The 22,084-nt window shown below is 32.4% G+C and overlaps 2 protein-coding genes across 3 annotated transcripts in view; one reads left to right on the top strand and one right to left on the bottom strand.

Annotated features, from left to right (window-relative positions):
- The window catches only part of LOC134693380 (coiled-coil domain-containing protein 115-like), a 483,686-nt gene that overhangs the window by 44,686 nt on the left and 416,916 nt on the right, over nucleotides 1–22,084 (top strand). The window lies entirely within an intron of this gene.
- LOC134693019 (uncharacterized) lies at nucleotides 6,697–21,300 on the bottom strand. Of its 2 annotated transcripts, XM_063553710.1 has the most exons (4): nucleotides 21,188–21,300; nucleotides 10,605–10,876; nucleotides 8,715–9,093; nucleotides 6,697–8,177 (listed from the first exon to the last, which is right to left on the bottom strand). In XM_063553710.1, exons 2-4 carry the CDS (start codon nucleotides 10,758–10,760, stop codon nucleotides 7,135–7,137), a joined length of 1,578 nt encoding a protein of 525 aa, XP_063409780.1. In that variant the 5' UTR covers nucleotides 10,761–10,876; nucleotides 21,188–21,300; the 3' UTR covers nucleotides 6,697–7,134. The 2 variants fall into 2 exon arrangements, with proteins under 2 accessions (XP_063409780.1, XP_063409779.1); XM_063553709.1 differs by lacking the exon at nucleotides 21,188–21,300 and having other exon boundaries at nucleotides 10,605–11,104.

Below are 22,084 nucleotides of genomic sequence, written 5' to 3' on the forward strand. Positions count from 1 at the left end.
TTTCAAGAACTTTTGGTAAACTTAAATTTTGTATATTTTAACCATTATTTTTTTTACCTTTTTATATGACCGCAAATTTTGAAAAATTTTTCGTCGTATATTGCTATCACGTGGCGTCGTCGTCTGCGTCGTCGTTGTCGTCGTTGTCGTCGTCGTGCGAATACTTTTAGTTTTCGCACTCTAACTTTAGTAAAAGTGAATAGAAATCTATGAAATTTTAACACAAGGTTTATGACCACAAAAGGAAGGTTGGTATCGATTTTGGGAGTTTTGGTCCCAACATTTTAGGAATTAGGGGCCAAAAAGGGCCCAAATAAGCATTTTCTTGGTTTTCGCACTATAACTTTAGTTTAAGTTAATAGAAATCTATGAAATTTTGACACAAGGTTTATGGCCACAAAAGAAAGGTTGGGATTGATTTTGGAAGTTTTGGTTTCAACAGTTTAGGAATTAGGGGCCAAAAAAGGGCCCAAATAAGCATTATTCTTGGTTTTCACACAATAACTTTAGTTTAAGTAAATAGAAATCAATGAAATTTAAACACAATGTTTATGACCACAAAAGGAAGATTGGTATTGATTTTGGGAGTTTAGGTTCCAACAGTTTAGGAATTAGGGGCCAAAAAGGGACCCAAATAAGCATTTTTTTTGGTTTTCGCACCATAACGTTAGTATAAGTAAATAGAAATCTATAAAATTTAAACACAAGGTTTATGACCATAAAAGGAAGGTTGGTATTGATTTTAGGAGTTTTGGTCCCAACAGTTTAGGAAAAAGAGGCCCAAAGGGTCCAAAATTAAGCTTTGTTTGATTTCATCAAAATTGAATAATTGGGGTTGTTTGATATGCCGAATCTAACTGTGTATGTAGATTCTTAACTTTTGGTCATGTTTTCAAATTGGTCTACATTAAGGTCCAAAGGGTCCAAAATTAAACTTAGTTTGATTTTGACAAAAGTTTGATTTTGACAAAAAATGAAATGGTTGGGTTCTTTGATATGTTGAATCTAAAAATGTACTTAGATTCTTGATTATTGGCCCAGTTTTCAAGTTGGTCCAAATCTGGGTCCAAAATTAAACTTTATTTGATTTCATCAAAAATTGAATAAATGGGGTTCTTTGATATGCCAAATCTAACTGTGCATGTAGATTCTTCATTTTTGGTCCCGTTTTCAAATTGGCCTACATTAAGGTCCAAAGGGTCCAAAATGAAACTAAGTTTGATTTTAACAAAAATTTAATTCTTGGGCCTCTTTGATATGCTGAATCTAAACATGTACTTAGATTTTTGATTATGGGCCCAGTTTTCAAGTTGGTCCAAATCAGGATCTAAAATTATTATATTAAGTATTGTGCAATAGCAAGTCTTTTCAATTGCACAGTATTGTGCAATGGCAAGAAATATCTAATTTCACATTATTGTGAAATAGCAAAATTTTTTTTTAATGCAAGATTTTTTTTTAATTGGAGTTATCTTTCTTTGTCCAGAATCAACTTAAATCTTTGTTATATACAATATACAATGTATATTCACTTTTTACTACCAACTGATAAATTTAAATAATCTGTACCATTCAGTGATAACAAACAGTTTTTTTTACATCTTAATATTTTATGATGTATTTAAATGAGTAGTTATTGTTGCAAACTCCATTAGAATATTTTAATTGAGATTAGTTTTGGAATAAGGGAAAGGGGGATGTGATTAAAAAATTGGGTTCAATTTTTCTCATTTGAAATTTCATAAATAAAAAGAAAATTTCTTCAAACATTTTTTTGAGAGGATTAATATTCAACAGCATAGTGAATTGCTCTAAGAGAAAACAAAAATTTTAAGTTCATTAGAACACATTCATTCTGTGTCAAAAACCTATGCTGTGTCAACTATTTAATCACAATCCAAATTTAGAGCTGAATCCAGCTTGAATGTTGTGTCCATACTTGCCCCAACCGTTCAGGGTTCAATCTCTGCGGTCGTATAAAGCTACGCCCTGCGGAGCATCTGGTTTCAATTTTTTTTTTGTCAATAAAAATAAGAGGCTCTGAAGAGCCTGTGTCGCTCATTTGGTCTATGTGAATATTAAACAAAGGAAGCAGATGGATTCATGACAAAATTGTGTTTTGGTGATGGTGATGTGTTTGTACATCTTACTTTACTAAAAATTCTTGCTGCTTACAATTATCTCTATCTTTAATGAACTTGGCCAATTAGTTTCAGGGGAAAATGTTAGTAAAAATTTACAAATTTTCAGGGAAAATGTTAAAAATTGACTATAAAGGACACCTTTGGGGGGCAATTGACCATTTTGGTCATGTTGATTTATTTTTAAGTCTTACTTTGCTGTACATTATTGCTGTTTACAGTTTATCTCTTTCTATAATAATATTCAAGATAATAACCAAAAAACGGCAAAATTTCCTTAAAATTACGAATTAAGGGTGAGCACCCCAACAACTGGTTGTCCAATTGATCTGAAAATTTCTGGGCAGATGTATCTTGACCTGATAAACAAATTTCCCCTCTTTGTCAGATTTGCTCTAAATGCTTTGGTTTTAGAGTTATAATTCAAAAACTGCATTTTACCCCTATGTTGTATTCTTAACCATGGCGGCCATCTTGGTTGGTTGGCTGGGGCATATCATATTCATCGAACAAAAATGCGAAGTTGAAAATCCTCATTAAAGTTAATTTATAACAAATAGTGATGTGGAATTGCTTAGAAACTTTACATTATGAAGTTTAAAAGATTTTAATTCGGAAAATCATGAAAATATCAATGTAATCTATTTACAAATGTTGTAAATACTTCGTAAAAATAATACAGAGTGATCTTTCGTTAAACTGAGTGAAAATAGACAAATTTTTTTAAGAAATGCTAGTTTGACATTTTAAATAAAAAACGAATTTCTGTATTAAATTCAAAATCAAATGTTAAGACAAAAAAAAAATAAGTAACAAAATTTAATTTCACCCAAGGCCTATGTTAAAATTTGAAAAATATCCAAATGTCTTTTTTCTTTCCAGTTTATAAAAACTGCACCGCAGAATATGTCTACGACCTGGCAAAACAGTTAGCTTCAGGTATTGGTTTTGCCAAAAAAAAACAAGAATTTGTCCAGAGTACACGGATGCCCCACTCGCACTATCATTTTCCATGTTCAATGGACCATGAAATTGGATAAAAAATATAATTAGGCATTAAAATTAGAAAGATAATATCATAGGGAACATGTGTACTAAGTTTCAAGTTGATTGGACTTCATCTTCATCAAAAACTACCTTGACCAAAAACTTTAACCTGAAACATGCACTTTTATTATCTATGTTCAATGGACATTGAAATTGGGGTCAAAAGTTTAATTTGGCTTTAAAATTAGAAAGATAATATCATAAGGAACGTGTACTAAGTTTCAAGTTCATTGGATTTCAACTTCATCAAAAACTACCTTGATCAAAAACTTTAACCTGAAGCGGGACAGACGGACGGACAGACAGACGGACGAACGGACGCACATACCAGAAAACATAATGCCCCTCTACTATCGTAAGTGGGGCATAAAAATCGTTTTCAGCCTGCAGGTATGCCGGTCCATTAAAGTCGTAAAATAAGCACATTTTTTGTTATCTGTCGCTCCACTACTTGAAGTTAAATGATCATTCCCTTAGCAACACGTTCATGTTGATGCTAAGTTTCGGTTCCCTTGTTAAAACATATACCTACTATATTGGTTAACCTGAATACGTTCTTCCACCTAACTGTAATTAAAATCCTTTTCGTTGATTCAGCTCTGTATCGATGCATCTCACCAAGGTATAATTGAAAGTACTTAAATGAGATAGCCACACAACAATTAGTTGACAAGAGAAGACTATAGCTATAACACTAAGGTGCTATTAAATAGAAAGACAACCACTTTAACATGAACCGGTGGATCTAGTAGAAGGGGCGCAGACAGTGATCGCCACATGTTTTTATTATTTTTCTCTCACGATATTTATATTATATACATTTACAGTATAAAATCATCAAACAAACGTTTTTCCTCGTTTCGCCAGGCGCTATATCTTCAATATTAGCCCCCTTTCAAAAAATCCTTCATCTGTCCCTGAGCAATAAGAATTGATTGTATTCCCTTTCTGTTTTACATTAGATCATACAGATTTACACCTTTGATAATAAGGCGCTTACCTATCTTGACAACAAATCTACATAATGTTATGAAATGAGTAAAATTTGAGAATGGAAATGAGGTTGAAGTTGATAAAGTCCACTTGTCAAAGTAATGAAAAAATGGTAAACTAAAATATGGATATGTTTTCCGGAAAGATCATATCACATAGAAAAATTGAAAACACGATGCCACACTACCCCTTACCACCTCATCCCTGACACCCCCGAATAACAAAGAGCAATAGGCTAAAGGCCACCACAAACTGAACAATAAAAAGACCGAAATGGACTATTTTACACAAGGTCACTATCAATGAGATCACTAGGTCATATAACTGTCACTATAATTTATTTACCATTGATATAATACAGTTTGACTAAAATTAATGTCCTTTCCTTCCAAATGGTCATCTAGCAGTGGTTTATCATAAGAATGTAGTACATTTCCATTTATCAAAGTAGATTTATATAAAGACAGAAAAATCCGAGGATGTAGACGAATAAGAAGAATATATTGACCAAATGGTCGAATAAAATAATATTTTGGAACGGATTTGCAAAGAAATAATTGTTTTAAAGAAATAATGCATGCAGCAATTATCAACTATATCAAGTATTTAATAGAAATATTTACTAGTATACAAAAACAAGGGAGATAGACTTAATCCCAAAAATTTTAGACCTATTACTATTCTAAGCTGTATGAGTAAATTATTCACTGCACTTTTGAATGAAAGAATTAAGACATTTGTCGAAAATTTTGATGTTTTGAATGAAAGTCAATGTGGTTTTAGATCTGGATACAGTACGACTGACAACTTATTTACTTTGTCGGCTTTTTTTGATATCTTGAAACAAAAGAAAAAGAAGTTATTTGCAGCCTTTATAGATTTCGAAAGAGCTTTTGATACCATTTGGCGTGATGGACTCTGGTTTAAGTTGCTTACTCAACATATAAATGGGAAAATGTATAATGTAATTATACATTTATATGAAAATATTAAATCAAATATTGTATATAACAATAATGTGTCAGACTATTTTATGTGTAACAAAGGTGTCCGCCAAGGTGAAAACTTATCCCCTATATTATTTGCATTATATTTGAATGACCTAGAACACTTTTTGGAAGACAAAAGCCTGCAGGGGCTTGAGAGTATTTCTGAGGAAATGGAGTCCAAGCTTCAAATTTATCTAAAACTGTTTGTAATCCTTTATGCGGACGACACAGTACTATTGGCAGAAAGTGCTGATGATTTACAAAAACAGCTGGATTCTTTCAGTGAATACTGTAATGTTTGGAAGCTTAAAGTCAACGTCACGAAAACTGAAGTGATGATTTTTTCTAGAGGCAGAATGCCATCAAAACTGCATTTTGATATAGACGGCACGGACATTGAAATTGTTAAAGAATTTAACTATTTGGGCATATTATTATCTAGAACTGGTAATACTAAAATAGCACAGAAACACTTAGCAGAAAAAGCAACAAAAGCTATGTTTAATGTGTTGAAAGCAGGCCGCATGCATAATCTTTCTATTCAATGTCACTTAGATCTTTTTGATAAAGTTGTGAAACCAATACTTTTGTATGGATGTGAAATTTGGGGGCATGGTAATGTTGAAATTATAGAAAGAATCCATCTGAAATTCTGTAAACTTCTTTTGAAACTGAAAAATTCCACACCTAACTATATGGTATACGGTGAACTTGGTAGATATCCTTTGGACATTGATATTAAAATAAAAATAGTGTCATATTGGTGTAAGTTATTATCTGCTAAAGAGACTAAGCTATCTTCTATCGCATATAGACTATTAAAAACACTATTTACTGTTAATAATGTATGTACATTTTTTGTGAGTAAAGTTAAAAATATTTTGGATGAATGTGGTTTTTCAAATATTTGGATTTCTCAATGTTTTGGTAATGATATATGGTTAAAAAATGCACTTAAGTTGCGATTACAAGACCATTATAAACAGTTGTGGAATACACAATTACAAGAGTCTACAAAAGCAGTAAATTATAGAATTTTTAAGTTAGAATTGAATTTTGAAAAATATTTTGATATCTTGGATATGCACGAAAGTATTATTTTATGTAGATATAGAACCACAAACCACAGACTCCCAATAGAGACAGGGAGGTGGAATAATGTTAATAGAAATGATAGAAAATGTCATCTTTGTAATATTGGTAGTATTGGGGACGAATTACATTATCTGCTAGAATGTCCATTTTTTAACGACAGCAGAAAATTATACTTTGATAAATATTATTTGGCTCGTGCTAATACACTAAAATTTGGAAAACTGATGAGCAAAGTAAACAAAAAGTCAGAGTTAAAAAGATTATGTAAGCTTATAAAGTGTATAAATAAACATGTGGGTCCTCCTGGCTAAAATGTATATTATTTTGAAACCACTGTATTTTATATATGTTTTGTAAATAGATGCACATTCATGTACATATTTTGCACTCTCTCTGTACCTATGTATCTGCAATGGTTATGAGAATAAAGATATTGACTAAAACTAATCTGATGATCATTTACAATTACGGAACCAAGCCATTGAGTATTGCTATAGCGGATTCCATTGAGTGTTACGTTACCTTGCTTGTAAGCCGAACCATGAAGTCATTTCTAGGTCAGGTATACTACCCTCCATTCGAAGTAGCATAGTCCAACAGACAGATAGATTGGTTTTATGTCGGACTATTCTATTCTTAAAGTAGGGTAGTTTACCTTACCTAACAATGACTTCACGGTTCAGCTAACCAAATATATTACCTTTGGCTACACACTCAATGGAATCCGCTGTAAGCAGAATTAATATTCTAATCACATAAAGGATGAAAAGAAGCCTTAGATTTTATAAACACGTGATTTTTTAGAGTCAACATAATGCTTAATAATAGACAAGAAATATGTACAAATGAACTATAAATAATAAAAGTATTTAAATAATTTTAGAACATTCACATATAGATTTAGGACAAAATCCTTTTGAACAATTTTCTAAACACCATCCAACCATTTTACGGTGAGATGCGAATTTCCCTGCTCCTTGACAGTGCATAGTTCGAATAGGTTTTGAAAGCGTTCTTTTTAAATTTGAACTTTGAATTTTATTCGGAACAACGTTCGTTTTATGCGAAAGTAAACGAAATAGTCTCTTTTTCGAATTTGGAACTGCATTATGTTTTACAGTTTTTAAAGATCTCTGATTATGGAAACTAGTTTTACCAGTATGAATTTTAGAAGGTATTGAATGTGAATATGGATGTGTGTCAATACTTTTTACTACTTTGGTTTCGCACGTGCACATGACTTTTGGACAGTTTCCCGCGTTACAATTTACACTACACCAACGATTTGTTCCTTCAACGTGTTCAAATTCTTTGGTTGCACGACATTTTGATTCGCTGGCTACAAAACCTTTTGGTCCATCAGTATATTGTTTTATCACAGTAGGTTTCCGCCAATCTTCATCAACAACAACTTCACTAAGCATCATGGGACCGTCTTCTTCGTCTCCGATATCAGCTTCAATAACCGTAGGTTTAGAAGAAGGCCAGTGATTGGACGGTCTGTTGTATGTACGTTTCTGATTAGTGTCTAATACTGAAAGCTGATTGGCTTTCCCAAGTTCAACAATGTCGTGTCCAATAGGATTCCATTGAACAAGAGCTACCCGGGAACCACGATTTGTCGAAATTATAGTTTGCAATAAAGTCCAAAGAACACTAGTTAATTTATCAAAAACTGGAGATGCCCCAGTTTTCTTACCAATAGTACTTATTAAATCAGAAGGATTTGAAAGCAGTTTGAAGTTTGATTTAAAGGCTTCATTGTGTCTGATGTTTACAGGTTTTCTCATTGTCAGGCTCTTTCCAACAACCTTTGATGTTATAGTAACATCTGAACATCCATAAAATTCTTCCTGAGGACCATATCCTTTCCCACATTTTCCCGTCTTTTTATTGCATCCCCATCTGTTACCTGAAATATAGTAGTAATAATTTCACCTTATAAATAATGCTGTATTTTGATTGGATGAGAGACATGTTATTTTTCACCAAATTCTATGTTATGATATTTTCTTTTCTTTGCCGGTGTTTTGTCAAATACCGGTTTCGAGGAAGACAAATTTCCCTCGACTAACGGCTCTTGAAATTTGTACCTCTCAGTCTGTATTTTTTGGCAAATACCCCTTGTAAGCATGATATACTAGTATTTGTATATAAAGTAGGAAGTTTGTCTTCCTGTTCTGAGAACATAATTCTTTCTTTTTTCGTTCATTATTTTGTACATAATCAGGTCTAGGGGTTTTTTTTCGTTTACATTGTTTTACATTTGTCATTTCGGGGCATGTTTTTTATAGCTGACTCTGTTGTATCGTTTTTAATCATTGTTGGAGGTGACTTATAGTTGTTTTAAATTCTATGTCATTTTGGTCTCTTGTGGGGAGTGTTTTCATTGGCAATCATATAAACCACATCTGAGTTTTATATATAATCATAGAGATGAAATACTTACCAGTTCGATAACGCCATTGCATGACGCACTGTGAGCACACCAATCCCTTCGGAAGTTTGCCTTTGAACACAACTATACCATTCTGATGACCACCTACATGATATCGACCATCTTTTGACCCAACAACAAATATAGGATATCTATTCAAACATTTTTGAGTTATCGGTTTTGTAACGTCATTATTTGGGCAAATTCGGAATTCAAAATATCCAACATGATTGGCCGTTATGTCGACTGCTAAATCAATAATTTGGCCACTTTTATATTGTCGTGTGATTACTCCAGTGGCAAACTCCCCACCTGCTTCGTTCGGTCTTGGGCTTATTTGATAAGGATCACCACACACGCCACAACGACCGCCATATTTTATCCAATGATTCTGAAAAAGAAAAATATAGATATTTTATTGAACTGAAATACGGAAAGTTTTAATAATAATTGGTTGTTAATTGAACGCTTTACGTCCTTCAACGAATTATACCATTTTTGTTATTTATGCTTTCGTAAATAAAATATTCAATCATTCAGTCCTTTTTAAATTGAAATTAACTTAAATGTTGTTAGAGACTGAAATGTGAAAATATGCCCCCCTAAAACAAAATCATGGATTTAAATATATATCTTATCTTTTGGGACTAGAAGCGCAATGATTAGGACCTAATATTGAATAGATTAAGACCTAATTTTACATTGATTTGGGTCTAATATTGCATACATTAAGACCTATTATTGCATAGCGATATAATATTTCCCACAGAAAGTAACCAAAAGTTAGCGTGCTATAAATTCTAATATTGCACTAGTGCAATAAATCTTCAAAATTAATGACGTCATCAACGACAAAATCTTACTTTAAACCAATTTTTACTTTCAAATATTATATTGCTATACAATAAAAGGATTATTGCATGAATATTGGGGAATACTATCCCTCGTAGAACATATATTGCACTCGCAAACTCGTGCAAAATAAAATTTTACTCGGGAAAATATTCCCCAATATTCATGCAATAACCCTATAATATTGCATTGATTTTGGGGCTTATACTTCATGCATATTGTAGTTGATGTAAAAAAGAAGTCTGAAATAAAAGTTTGAAACGTATTTTTTTTTACCAACAACCTAGGAATAAAGAATTAAAGGATCTTCCATCCGGACCCTGATGAGAGTTAGAGGCGGACCCAGCCATTTTAAAAGGGGGTTCCAACCCAGAACCGCGTTTCGTCTACACAAGACTCGTTCAGGACACTCGAATACAAAAGTCTAGGGCAAAACGAAGTACGAAGTTGAAGAGCATTTGAAGTTGAAGTTTGAAAATAGAGGTATTTTCAGTGAAAATATCTCCAAAGAGGAACGGTCTATTAGTCCAAAATTTACTAGACAGTCATTTTAATTTAAACCTCAGAATGTGAGTAATTAATCTCCATTTATTTATTTTGATATTTTAACAATGATATCATTGAATTAAAAAAAATACATGAATCTGTGACCAATGTCAAAAGATGGCTAAAAAAGAGTTTTAGATAAATATAAATTTTAGAATGTGTTGAGATCTTTTGATAATTAGGTGAAATCAGAAAGACCTTTCAAAATATACCAAAGTACTATCAAAATTAAAGAATAATATAAAATAACTCATCTTGGTTATGACATTTTCATTTGTTAATCAATTATAACACATGATATTACTTTTATTATTGACGGAATTTTGTAACAACTTTGACTTTGATAACCAAAGTGTTCCACTTGAATATAAAAAAAAAGATTGCCAATGAGACAACTCGTCACAAGAGAACAAATGTCACAGAAATTGAAAACTATATTGGCCATCCTACGGCCTTCAATAATGAGAAAAGCCCGTGAAGTGTGCAGCTGTGTATTTGACTTACCTGAAACCCACCACAATTCAATTCATTATCATTTGGATTAACAATTGTTTTAAATCCTCTTCTCCACATAGTCGATCTAGCCGGTGGTTCCCATAGTTTTCCATGTCCAATAACGTTTCCAACACAAAATATCCATATGAAAATAATTTCTTTCATATTTCTATGGCTTTGAAATTAAAACAGGTTTCATATTTTGAGAAAGTTCACGAATCGCCTAAATTCCTGGAATTTGTCTATCCATCTTTCTGTATGAAATCCATAACTAGTTATGTCTGTAAGAAAAGATAAGATATCTATAAGTGTAAAATCCAAACGATCGGTTTGTCGGTCTGTAAGAAAATGAGAAAACAAAATCTGGATATATTTTAATTAATATCTTACAATTAAATGCAGATAAAGCTACATTTTAGCATTAGTGTATTCAGTTCGATATATGCACTTAAAGTGTTGATATTTGCCCCGAAGATGTTATTAATTGTTATAAATTGTAGAAAAAGTATCAACCAAATATATGACTATCACAAAAGGTAATTATGTTTACACAAAATGTGTTTTAAGGCAATAAAGATGTATTTGGTATTGGTCAACGGACATTAGTCCATCAACTTATTTTACATGTTTACGCCTACATTAATAGATATATCATCTCAAGATTGTGTCCATTAATAGATTGATTTACTGTTAGTGGCTGAAAACCATGCCAACACACAAGTATAATGCATAATTGAAAGAAGAAAAAAACACAGAAGTAGAGTTTATTATTTAAGTATGTGCCTGTCCCAAGTCAGGAGCCTGTACTTCAGTGGTTGTCGTTTGTTTATGTGTTACATATTTGTTAACCATATACTTTTGCAAAGTCATCTTCTCTGATCTTGACATATATCAGTGTATAGTTTTGAATATTTCCAATAACAATAAAATTGATATGACTGGTCAATAAAATGTGATAAGAAATTCAAGGTGGCGGGAAAATTCATTGTATATACATACTTAACAATTATTTTTAGTCATCAAAGTCAACTTTTTGTAATACATTTAGTATTTAACCAAATTTCAAGGAAAATTCAAATTGGAAAGTTTATTTTCAAATAGCAAAAGCAAAAGCTCAACCATATTAGACGAATGGACAAGTTAAAATATACCATGGCTATTAGCCATGACCAAATTGGAAACTATGTACATTTTTTGCAACTATTTTGATAAAATATTTTTTGATGGGGAAAACATAAAATAATATCTCACCGGCAAACTATTTCGACACACCAAATGTTCTTCGTCAGTGTCATTTTTCTTCCTTTCTCAAAATGTGTATATATATATATATATTCCTGCTACAAGCAACACCATTTTATTATTGTATTAATTAGTTACTTGTCCACAGTATTAGTAAAAAAATGAACCACAAGTGACAAGTGTATGTTTGTAATTGATAATGTCATTGACATTTGACACGTAAGTCACCTTAAAAGGAAACAAGAAACCATAGCTTATGTTCTATAGTATTCGACATAACTGTTATATACGGTTATATAAATTTAAGGAATTGTTGGTCCACAATTCTCTTCAACTTCGTACTTTTATTGGCCTTTTTAACATTTTTTTATTCGAGCGTCACTAGTGAGTCGGTTGGAGACGCAACGCGCGTCTGACGCAAATACAAAATTTCAATCCTCACTATTATTTTAGTTTAATTTAGAGACTAATTCAAATTTAATGTGTATCCCTCCCTTGACATTTCAGTTGCTGATTGAATACATTGTTGCCGTCGGTTTTCTCATTTGAGTTGTTTTACATTAACATTGTTCTACTGGTATAACGACCTTGAATTTACACTGAGCGTCTCGCAAGGTCAACAGGGATCTTTTATAGCTATCTATGCGGTATTGGTTTGCTCTTTGTTGAAGATCATATGGCGACCAATAGGTATTAGCATCTACGTCATTTGAATTCTGGTGGATAGATCTCTTAACTTTACGATTAAAATGCGCGGGGTTGTTTCGTTTTTGCATTTACTTAAATCAATTGAATTTGAATTTTAGAACATCAATGAAAATGATTGTAAATATCTACTTTTAAATGCACTGTTAAATAATTAACGGGGTTCTTAATATTTGAAGGCTTCTATACATTTAGGTTTTTAATATATTTATATATTGATCACGTTTTATACTGATTGGTAGATCAGTGTTATACGCCACCTTCAGCACTATTGTGTTTTCAGCGGTCAGTTTTTATTGGTGGAAGAAGCCGGATTGCACAAAGAGAACTATCGACCTTCCGTCATCTTCGCTAGCCACGGATTACGATCCACTCCTGTCCTCTCCACGGGAAAGAACGGGAGTGGATCGTAACACTTGGCTACGGGAGAGAACGTGAGTGGATCGTAACCATTGGCTAGCGAAGATGCCTTCCGTGGGAAAACTGAAAATTGAAGTCAAATGAACCAGCCACGTAAGGGGTGTGCGGGACTAATACTTGCAAACTTAGCGTTGACAAACTACGCGTTTTAAATAATCGAGGTTTCCCTATAAAAGTTCGTGCTTTGTAGTAAAACATCTATTTTGTGTTGTATGTCATAAAATAATTATAGACTAGTTTACAGTATTTGGCATTTGTATGTTAACAATGCTGACAACCGTTTGTTGACATGCTTAACATAATGACTAATGATAAGGAACTGACGTTTGCCGATAAGAACAATAGGCTAACTATTTTTTTGTTTTTCATGTATATATGGCAATATGACCTAGAAAAAAAGGCAACGAGGAAAAAAATGCTGATGTTAAACTTTTTTTTTGTCTTCTTCTAAAACTTGTTAGACATTTTTCCGTTATTCACCCTAGAAAAAAATGGTCTAATGGTCGAATCGACATAAAATCTTCTTTTTGTGTGACGCAGTTGGTATTTAGAATATGTTTAAAGGGAAACATGCCTAAATTCAATTCAGTTCAATTTTAATTGAAGTGAATGAAATTAGATTTTCCGATTTAAGCTGTTTTTATGATCAATATACTAGTAATAGTTCTCCTTTATTCTGTAAGTCAAGCTACTAGAAGAAGACAAATATAAGTTGTATCATTCAAAGCTTTAAATAATTCGTAGTTTACAAAAAATGGAAACAAACTTTATAGAAGTTATCATTAACGTTATTTTCATGATTTACACCTTAAGGATGTATTCTTCTGACTTTTCAGTCTCGTTCAGTCTCGTTGAAATCTCGTTCTTAAATTATTTCCAAAACATATGATAGAAGTGGAAAATATCAATGAATTTTAAAAATATTATAATCAAACATAACTCTGTGAAAAAATTGTGTATTTACCATGAACGGTTTTTGAATAATCCAGTTTTCAAATTTTACGACCATTCAAGTCAGTATTTTTAGTCAAAATTTTGAGAAAATGGGTGAGGGATACAAAAAATGATTTTACAAGAATAATATACATCCCATCTCATTTTGGTCTTTTCAAATTTCTTAGATATGTGTTTTTTCAATCATTTATAACAAAAAAGTTGAATTAATATGCATTTTGTTCTTTAAAATGAGAAAAATCATAAAAATACAAAATTGGCAGAATGGTAAATTTTACACAAAAAAGCATCAAAATATGATAAAACTTTCTTATATTAACACCTACCTATAGTTTTTGTAAGTTAAATTTATTCAGATTGGTCCACTTCATCTTTATGGAAAGTATGAAAAAAAGTTTAATTGTGGAACTGTGATTTTTTTTCACGATAATAGCCCAAAAATAGGTAAAAATCGATGAAAAGTGAGAAAATCATCAAAATTGGGCATTTTCAAAGGGCCGTAGCAAAAAAAGAAGCACACCACCATATGATTTTTTCTTCACCAATTGTTTTGTTACAGTCTTATAAACCTAAAAATCAGGTTAAGAAAAAAAGTTTAATTCTAGAAATTTTTGGCTCCTCAGAGGTGTACATCCTTAAAAATGGAATTTTGATAATGAATTAAAAGGACGGACTGTTATATTTTTTTCTGTCAAATCGAAATAACCTTAAAAAATGTGATATAAAATTGAGAATGAAAATGGGGAATGTGTCAAAGAGACAACAACCCGACCCAAATAAAAAAACACAACAGCAGAAGGTCACCAACAGGTCTTCAATGTAGCGAGAAATTCCCGCACCCGGAGGCGTCCTTCAGCTGGCCCCTAAACAAATATATACTAGTTCAGTGATATTGAACGCCATACTAATTTCCAAATTGTACACAAGAAACTAAAATTTAAATAATACAAGACTAACAAAGGCCAGAGGCTCCTGACTTGGGACAGGCGCAAAAATGCGGCAGGGTTAAACATGTTTGTGAGATCTCAACCCTCCCCCTATACCTCTAACCAGTGTAGAAAAGTAAAAGCATAACAATACGCACATTAAAATTCAGTTCAAGAGAAGTCCGAGTCTGATGTACACATTTAAAGTAATCCGCTACGCGTGTTATTCAATGTGCATCACATATTCTATGTTATTTCTTCATCATGAGAATTTAAAAAAAAAATTGCATGTACGTATGTAGTCATTCCATTAATAAATAGTATTTGGGGAAAATGTCTCTTACCTTCCTACGATGATGAACTCAAATCAGAATTAAAAAGTTACAAAATTAATAATGAAAATTAGTTCAAATATGTAAATAACGATAAAAAGCCATTGTTTTAGCAATTCTTTAATAAATTCAGAAATTTGAATATTTTTTTACGTCTTTGAATATTTTTTACTCATTTCCTTAAAAACTATCCAACGAAAAGTCAAAATTGAAAAAAGTTAATAATTTGTGTCAATTATGTAAATTTCATGTTGACTTTTACGATTAACCTTATGCATTTTTATATTGATGGAATGTAGTTTAGTAAATGATTGACAATAAACAAAGCGCAGCTAAATAAATTTGACATAAAATAAATTATTAATTAAGTGAATCAAGTTATGATGAAGTTTATTGTCTTCAATGTGGTAAGAAGGAACAAAAGATTGTTAGTGCATCGGACTACTTATACAAAGGTTCCTAGTTCGAATTCCGTTCCGGGATGAACATTTCAGGGACTGAATTTTCGGCTCTCCCTTGACACCATTTTCGAGTATAGTCTTGATGAAACGACAATAGTCCGTCAGAAGGGGACGATAAATAGCTGACCCGTGTTCAGAGAGACCCATATCTGTTGCACGTAAAAGACACCTTTGTAGATTTCGAAAAAGAGTAGGCTAATGCCGCTACAAGGCAGCACTCGCAACCGCAAAGTTGAAAGGGATTAATATAAGTTGCAAAACTTGTTTCCCAATAAACTTTAAATAAATGTGTTTACACTTATTTAAGATTGTTATAATAATTCAAAGAAAGAGAAAATACAATGTTCCAAACTAAGGCTTAAATTTAGGAAAATACAACCTTAGCTGTATAAAACTTTTAGTAATATTTTGTCCTAAAGGCTCTTCAATTTCATATTTTATTTGGCCTTTTTAAATTTATTAGATTCTAGCGTCACTGATAAGTCTTTTTTAGACAAAACGCGCATCTTTTGCAAATACTCAATTTCAAACCTGGTATCTATGATGAACTTATTATAAAAACTGGGGAGATACGCATAATGGTTTGATCGCATATTTAACAATAGTCAACCCATGTTTTGACATTACACCGGGTCACTGTCTTTCCACACTATTTATGACCCCTTAACCGTACTGCAAAATACAATTTTGATGGGTGCAAAGTTAACTTACAGTTTGAAAATCATAGTTTATTATTGTGTTGACGTTAGCTTTCAACAAGCTTGCAGTTACTGCGAGTATTTTAAGGAGTTTAATTTGATGCGACTGTCGTAAAGCGCTATAAAACCAGGTTCAATCCACCATTTTTTTTTCATTTGAAAATGTCTGTACCAAGTCAGGAATATGACAGTTGTTGTCCATTCGTCTGATGTGTTTTATCCTTTGATTTTGCCATTTGATTAGGGACTTTCCGTTTTGAACTTTCCTCGGAGTTCAGTATTTGTGTGTTTTTACTTTGTACTTTTCTTAACCAGGCTGAAGCTACATGTGGCACTCATGTTGTTTAGGTGAGTTTGTATGAAATTGAATTCATATATTTGGGGGCATGACCTTTTTCGGGGCGTCGGGATCGGGTTTATTTAAGCTCGGGATTTCGGGATACGGGATTTCTTTTTTCGAATTACGGAGTGTCGAGATTCCATTTGGTTTAAATTCGGGACTTCGGGATTTCATGTTTTTTAAGCTCGAGATTTCGGGATCAGGACCCCTCCGCAAAGTTGAAAGGGATAAATATAAGTTGCAAAACTTGTTTCCCAATAACTTTAAATAAATGTGTTTACACTTATTTAAGATTGTTATAATAATTCAAAGAAAGAGAAAATACAATGTTCCAAACTAAGGATTAAATTTAGGAAAATACAACCTTAGCTGTATAAAACTTTTAGTAATATTTTGTCCTAAAGGCTCTTCAACTTCATATTTTATTTGGCCTTTTTAAATTTATTAGATTCTAGCGTCACTGATAAGTCTTTTATAGACAAAACGCGCATCTTTTGCAAATACTCAATTTCAAACCTGGTATCTATGATGAACTTATTATAAAAACTGGGGAGATACGCATAATGGTTTGATCGCATATTTAACAATAGTCAACCCATGTTTTGACATTACACCGGGTCACTGTCTTTCCACACTATTTATGACCCCTTAACCGTACTGCAAAATACAATTTTGATGGGTACAAAGTTAATTTACAGTTTGGAAATCATAGTTTATTATTGTGTTGACGTTAGCTTTCAACAAGCTTGCAGTTACTGCGAGTATTTTAAGGAGTTTAATTTGATGCGACTGTCGTAAAGCGCTATAAAACCAGGTTCAATCCACCATTTTTTTTTCATTTGAAAATGCCTGTACCAAGTCAGGAATATGACAGTTGTTGTCCATTCGTCTGATGTGTTTTATCCTTTGATTTTGCCATTTGATTAGGGACTTTCCGTTTTGAACTTTCCTCGGAGTTCAGTATTTGTGTGTTTTTACTTTGTACTTTTCGTAACCAGGCTGAAGCTACAGGTGGCACTCATGTTGTTTAGGTGAGTTTGTATGAAATTGAATTCATATATTTGGGGGGCATGACCTTTTTCGGGGCGTCGGGATCGGGTTTATTTAAGCTCGGGATTTCAGGATTGACCCTTTCGGGATACGGGATTTCTTTTTTCGAATTACGGGGTGTCGAGATTCCATTTGGTTTAAATTCGGGACTTCGGGATTTCATGTTTTTTAAGCTCGAGATTTCGGGATCAGGACCCCTCCGCAAAGTTGAAAGGGATTAATATAAGTTGCAAAACTTGTTTCCCAATAAACTTTAAATAAATGTGTTTACACTTATTTAAGATTGTTATAATAATTCAAAGAAAGAGAAAATACAATGTTCCAAACTAAGGCTTAAATTTAGGAAAATACAACCTTAGCTGTATAAAACTTTTAGTAATATTTTGTCCTAAAGGCTCTTCAACTTCATATTTTATTTGGCCTTTTTAAATTTATTAGATTCTAGCGTCACTGATAAGTCTTTTTTAGACAAAACGCGCATCTTTTGCAAATACTCAATTTCAAACCTGGTATCTATGATGAACTTATTATAAAAACTGGGGAGATACGCATAATGGTTTGATCGCATATTTAACAATAGTCAACCCATGTTTTGACATTACACCGGGTCACTGTCTTTCCACACTATTTATGACCCCTTAACCGTACTGCAAAATACAATTTTGATGGGTACAAAGTTAATTTACAGTTTGGAAATCATAGTTTATTATTGTGTTGACGTTAGCTTTCAACAAGCTTGCAGTTACTGCGAGTATTTTAAGGAGTTTAATTTGATGCGACTGTCGTAAAGCGCTATAAAACCAGGTTCAATCCACCATTTTTTTTTCATTTGAAAATGCCTGTACCAAGTCAGGAATATGACAGTTGTTGTCCATTCGTCTGATGTGTTTTATCCTTTGATTTTGCCATTTGATTAGGGACTTTCCGTTTTGAACTTTCCTCGGAGTTCAGTATTTGTGTGTTTTTACTTTGTACTTTTCGTAACCAGGCTGAAGCTACAGGTGGCACTCATGTTGTTTAGGTGAGTTTGTATGAAATTGAATTCATATATTTGGGGGGCATGACCTTTTTCGGGGCGTCGGGATCGGGTTTATTTAAGCTCGGGATTTCGGGATACGGGATTTCTTTTTTCGAATTTGGGGGTGTCGAGATTCCATTTGGTTTAAATCCGGGACTTCGGGATTTCATGTTTTTTAAGCTCGAGATTTCGGGATCAGGACCCCTCCGACCCCACCCCCCCCCCAAACCCCAACCCCTTATATGTTATTAGTTATTACATGCATATCGATAAAGGCGATTGATGAATTAGTAATCTTTAAGGAGATAATTATTTAAATGACGAATAAGTTAACATGAATCGTATTTTATTCTACGTGCTCAATAAACAGCATCGCCTATCTGAAAATTTTGAAGGATGTATATGTAGCCGTAATGCTATATTTCATTTATTTAAATTTCATTTCCATGTGTGGGTTAAAATATTGAAAGTTGCTTATCTACTTATTCGTATATGATTTATCATCTGTTTATAGATTTATTTTACTATTTCAATTTTCATATATTGAAATTTTATTCCAACATGACGACCATATGTCTTTCTGTAAACGCGTTTTGACTCAGATGCATTATCATTCTGGCTATATACAACCACAATAATGGTTTTCTAGCTTTAATTCATTAACAGTTAGTGTTCGATCAAAGACGGGGAGATATAATTGTTTTCTAAAATGGGATGTGTACGCCCTCCACGCCCCACCTGAAACCACCACCGATAATCATCTTATACAAATAGCCATTGTACTGAACCTTTAATAATGAAGTAAATACACGCACTATATGGAGAGTTGAACCATACCCTCTTATTGCTAAAGGGTATATATTTTTTTTCATATGATGAAGAAGTTTATTGAAACTCAATGTTGAATCTCTACGCCCCTCTTTTATTTTCAAAGGAAATGCGTTATCAAAGGTATACCATGATTATAATTTGATACGCCAGACGCGAGTCTCGTCTACATAAGACTCATCAGTATAAATAACATACAGAAACCATGATCGAGATTTTTTAAAATTTGAAATCACACAATTTATTGTCGAGCCTTCGACTTTAGTCGAAAAAGCAAGACTAAGCGATCCTACTTTCCGTCGTCGTCGGCGGCGTCAACAAATATTCACTCTGTGGTTAAAGTTTTTAAAATTTTAATAACTTTCTTAAACTATACTGGATTTCTACCAAACTTGGACAGAAGCTTGTTTATGATCATAAGATAGTATCCAGAAGTAAATTTTGTAAAAATAAAATTCCATTTTTTTCGTATTTAACTTTTAAATGGACTTAGTTTTTTCTGCGGGGAAACATTACATTCACTCTGTGGATAAAGTTTTTAGAATTTTAATAACTTTCTTAAACTATACTGGATTTCTACCAAACTTGGACAGAAGCTTGTTTATGATCATAAGATAGTATCCAGAAGCAAATTTTACAAAAAAATAAATCCATTTTTTCCGTATTTTACTTTTGAATGGACTTAGTTTTTCTGCAGTGAAACATTACATTCACTCTGTGGAAAAAACAAAATCCACTTTTTCCGTATTTTTCTTTTAAAATTGACTTAGATTTTCTTCCAGGTAACATTACATACCTGTAAAGTCTGCAGTTAAAGTTTTTAAAGCATTTATTAGATTCATAAACTATGCTGGATTTTTACCAAACTTGGACAGTACATGGTAGCTTCTTACAATCAAAAGATTGTATCAAGAGGAATATTTTTATTGATTTTTTTCCTCATTTTTTTTAGCCTGCGATTTACAGCAAAAGTAGGCGAGACACTGGGTTCCGCGGAACCCTTATAAATTTTATATATTCAAAACTCTCATCACAAGAGATGATTGACTGGTGCTTTACCGTGACAAACAAATCTATTCATCCTTTAATCATGGTATGCAAAAAAGAAGATGTGGTATGATTGCCAATGAGACAACTATCCACAAAAGACCGAAATGACACAGACATTCACAACTATAGTTCTCCGTACGGCCTTCAACAATAAGCAAAGCCCATGCCGCATAGTCAGCTATAAAAGGCCCCGATAAGACAATGTAAAACAATTAAAACGAGAAAACTAACGGCCTCATTTAAATAAAAAAAAATGAACGAAAAACAAATATGTAATACATAAACAAACGACAACCACTGAATTACAGGCTCCTGACTTGGGATAGGCACATACATACATAATGTGGCGGGGTTAAACATGTTAGCGGGATCTCTCCCCCCTCCTTACCTGGGACAGTGGTATAACAGTACAACATAAGAACGAACTATAAAAATCAGTTGAAAAAAGCTTAACTCATCAGATAGACAAATAAAAAGTACTGTTGTATATAGTATTTTTGTTAAAGTTTTGTTCTAGAAAATTGTTTAACGATTGGAACTTTTTATCCTTATTTCATCATTTACTTACTTTTTAGATAAATCCAACATAAAATGGAAAATCACCAAAACCCAACGTGGCCACAAGAGACGTTCTGTCTGAAATCCTGACCCTCCATATATCGGACACAGCTCTATGTCATGTTAGATTCGCACGGATCGTTGAATTCCATGCTTGTCAGATGTCTCTGTTTTATGTGATTTTCTTCATTTTTTTCCTAATAATAATGACAGAATGAAATTGACCTGATATGTAAATATATAAATAACATTTGATGTGTTGAATCTGTTCATTTTGTAAAGCCACACTGAAATAATTTCCGTTTTATAAAAAATATGAATATATTAATTTATGATTTACGTGTCTATATACTTAACATGTATGTCCTGTCAAAAGTAAAATCACAAAAATACTGAACTCCGAAGAAAATTCAAAACGGCAATTCCCTAAATGGCAAAATCAAAGGATTCAAACGAATGGACAACACAGTTCTGTCATATATCTGACTATGTACAGGCATTTTCAATTTACATGTATTTCATTCTTGTTTTTAAAACAATTAACCGCAATAAAATAAAATAATTTTCAATTAATAAAAAAATATGAAAATAATTTATGATATACGTTTCTTTACTTTACATGTATGTCTTGTGTCAATTTGCATTTATTAAAAACCTTCAACCTTGTTTTAAAACAATTAACCTCAATAAAATGAAATATTTTTCGTTTAATAAAAAAATATGAATATAATTTATGTTATACGTTTACTTAACATGTATGTCTTGTGTCAATTTGCATTTATTAAAAATGTTCATTCTTGTTTTAAAACAATTAACCCGATTAGAATAGACATTAAAACAGTTTGATGATTAATTTTGATTACATGTATAAGTCAACAATGCTTTATCCATGTTTAAAGCTCATAAA

The sequence above is a fragment of the Mytilus trossulus genome, chromosome 12 (genome assembly GCF_036588685.1).
Source record: "Mytilus trossulus isolate FHL-02 chromosome 12, PNRI_Mtr1.1.1.hap1, whole genome shotgun sequence".
In the NCBI taxonomy this organism is placed as follows: domain Eukaryota; kingdom Metazoa; phylum Mollusca; class Bivalvia; order Mytilida; family Mytilidae; genus Mytilus; species Mytilus trossulus.

Excerpts from the sequence above, each read along its gene's own strand:
- LOC134693019 (XM_063553710.1), bottom strand. The coding sequence starts at position 10,760 with ATGAAAGAAATTATTTTCATATGGATATTTTGTGTTGGAAACGTTATT. Across the intron at positions 9,094-10,604 it reads TGAATTGTGGTGGGTTTCAG|AATCATTGGATAAAATATGG; the intron begins GTAAGTCAAATA and ends TTTCTTTTTCAG. Across the intron at positions 8,178-8,714 it reads GCAATGGCGTTATCGAACTG|GTAACAGATGGGGATGCAAT; the intron begins GTAAGTATTTCA and ends ACTATATTTCAG.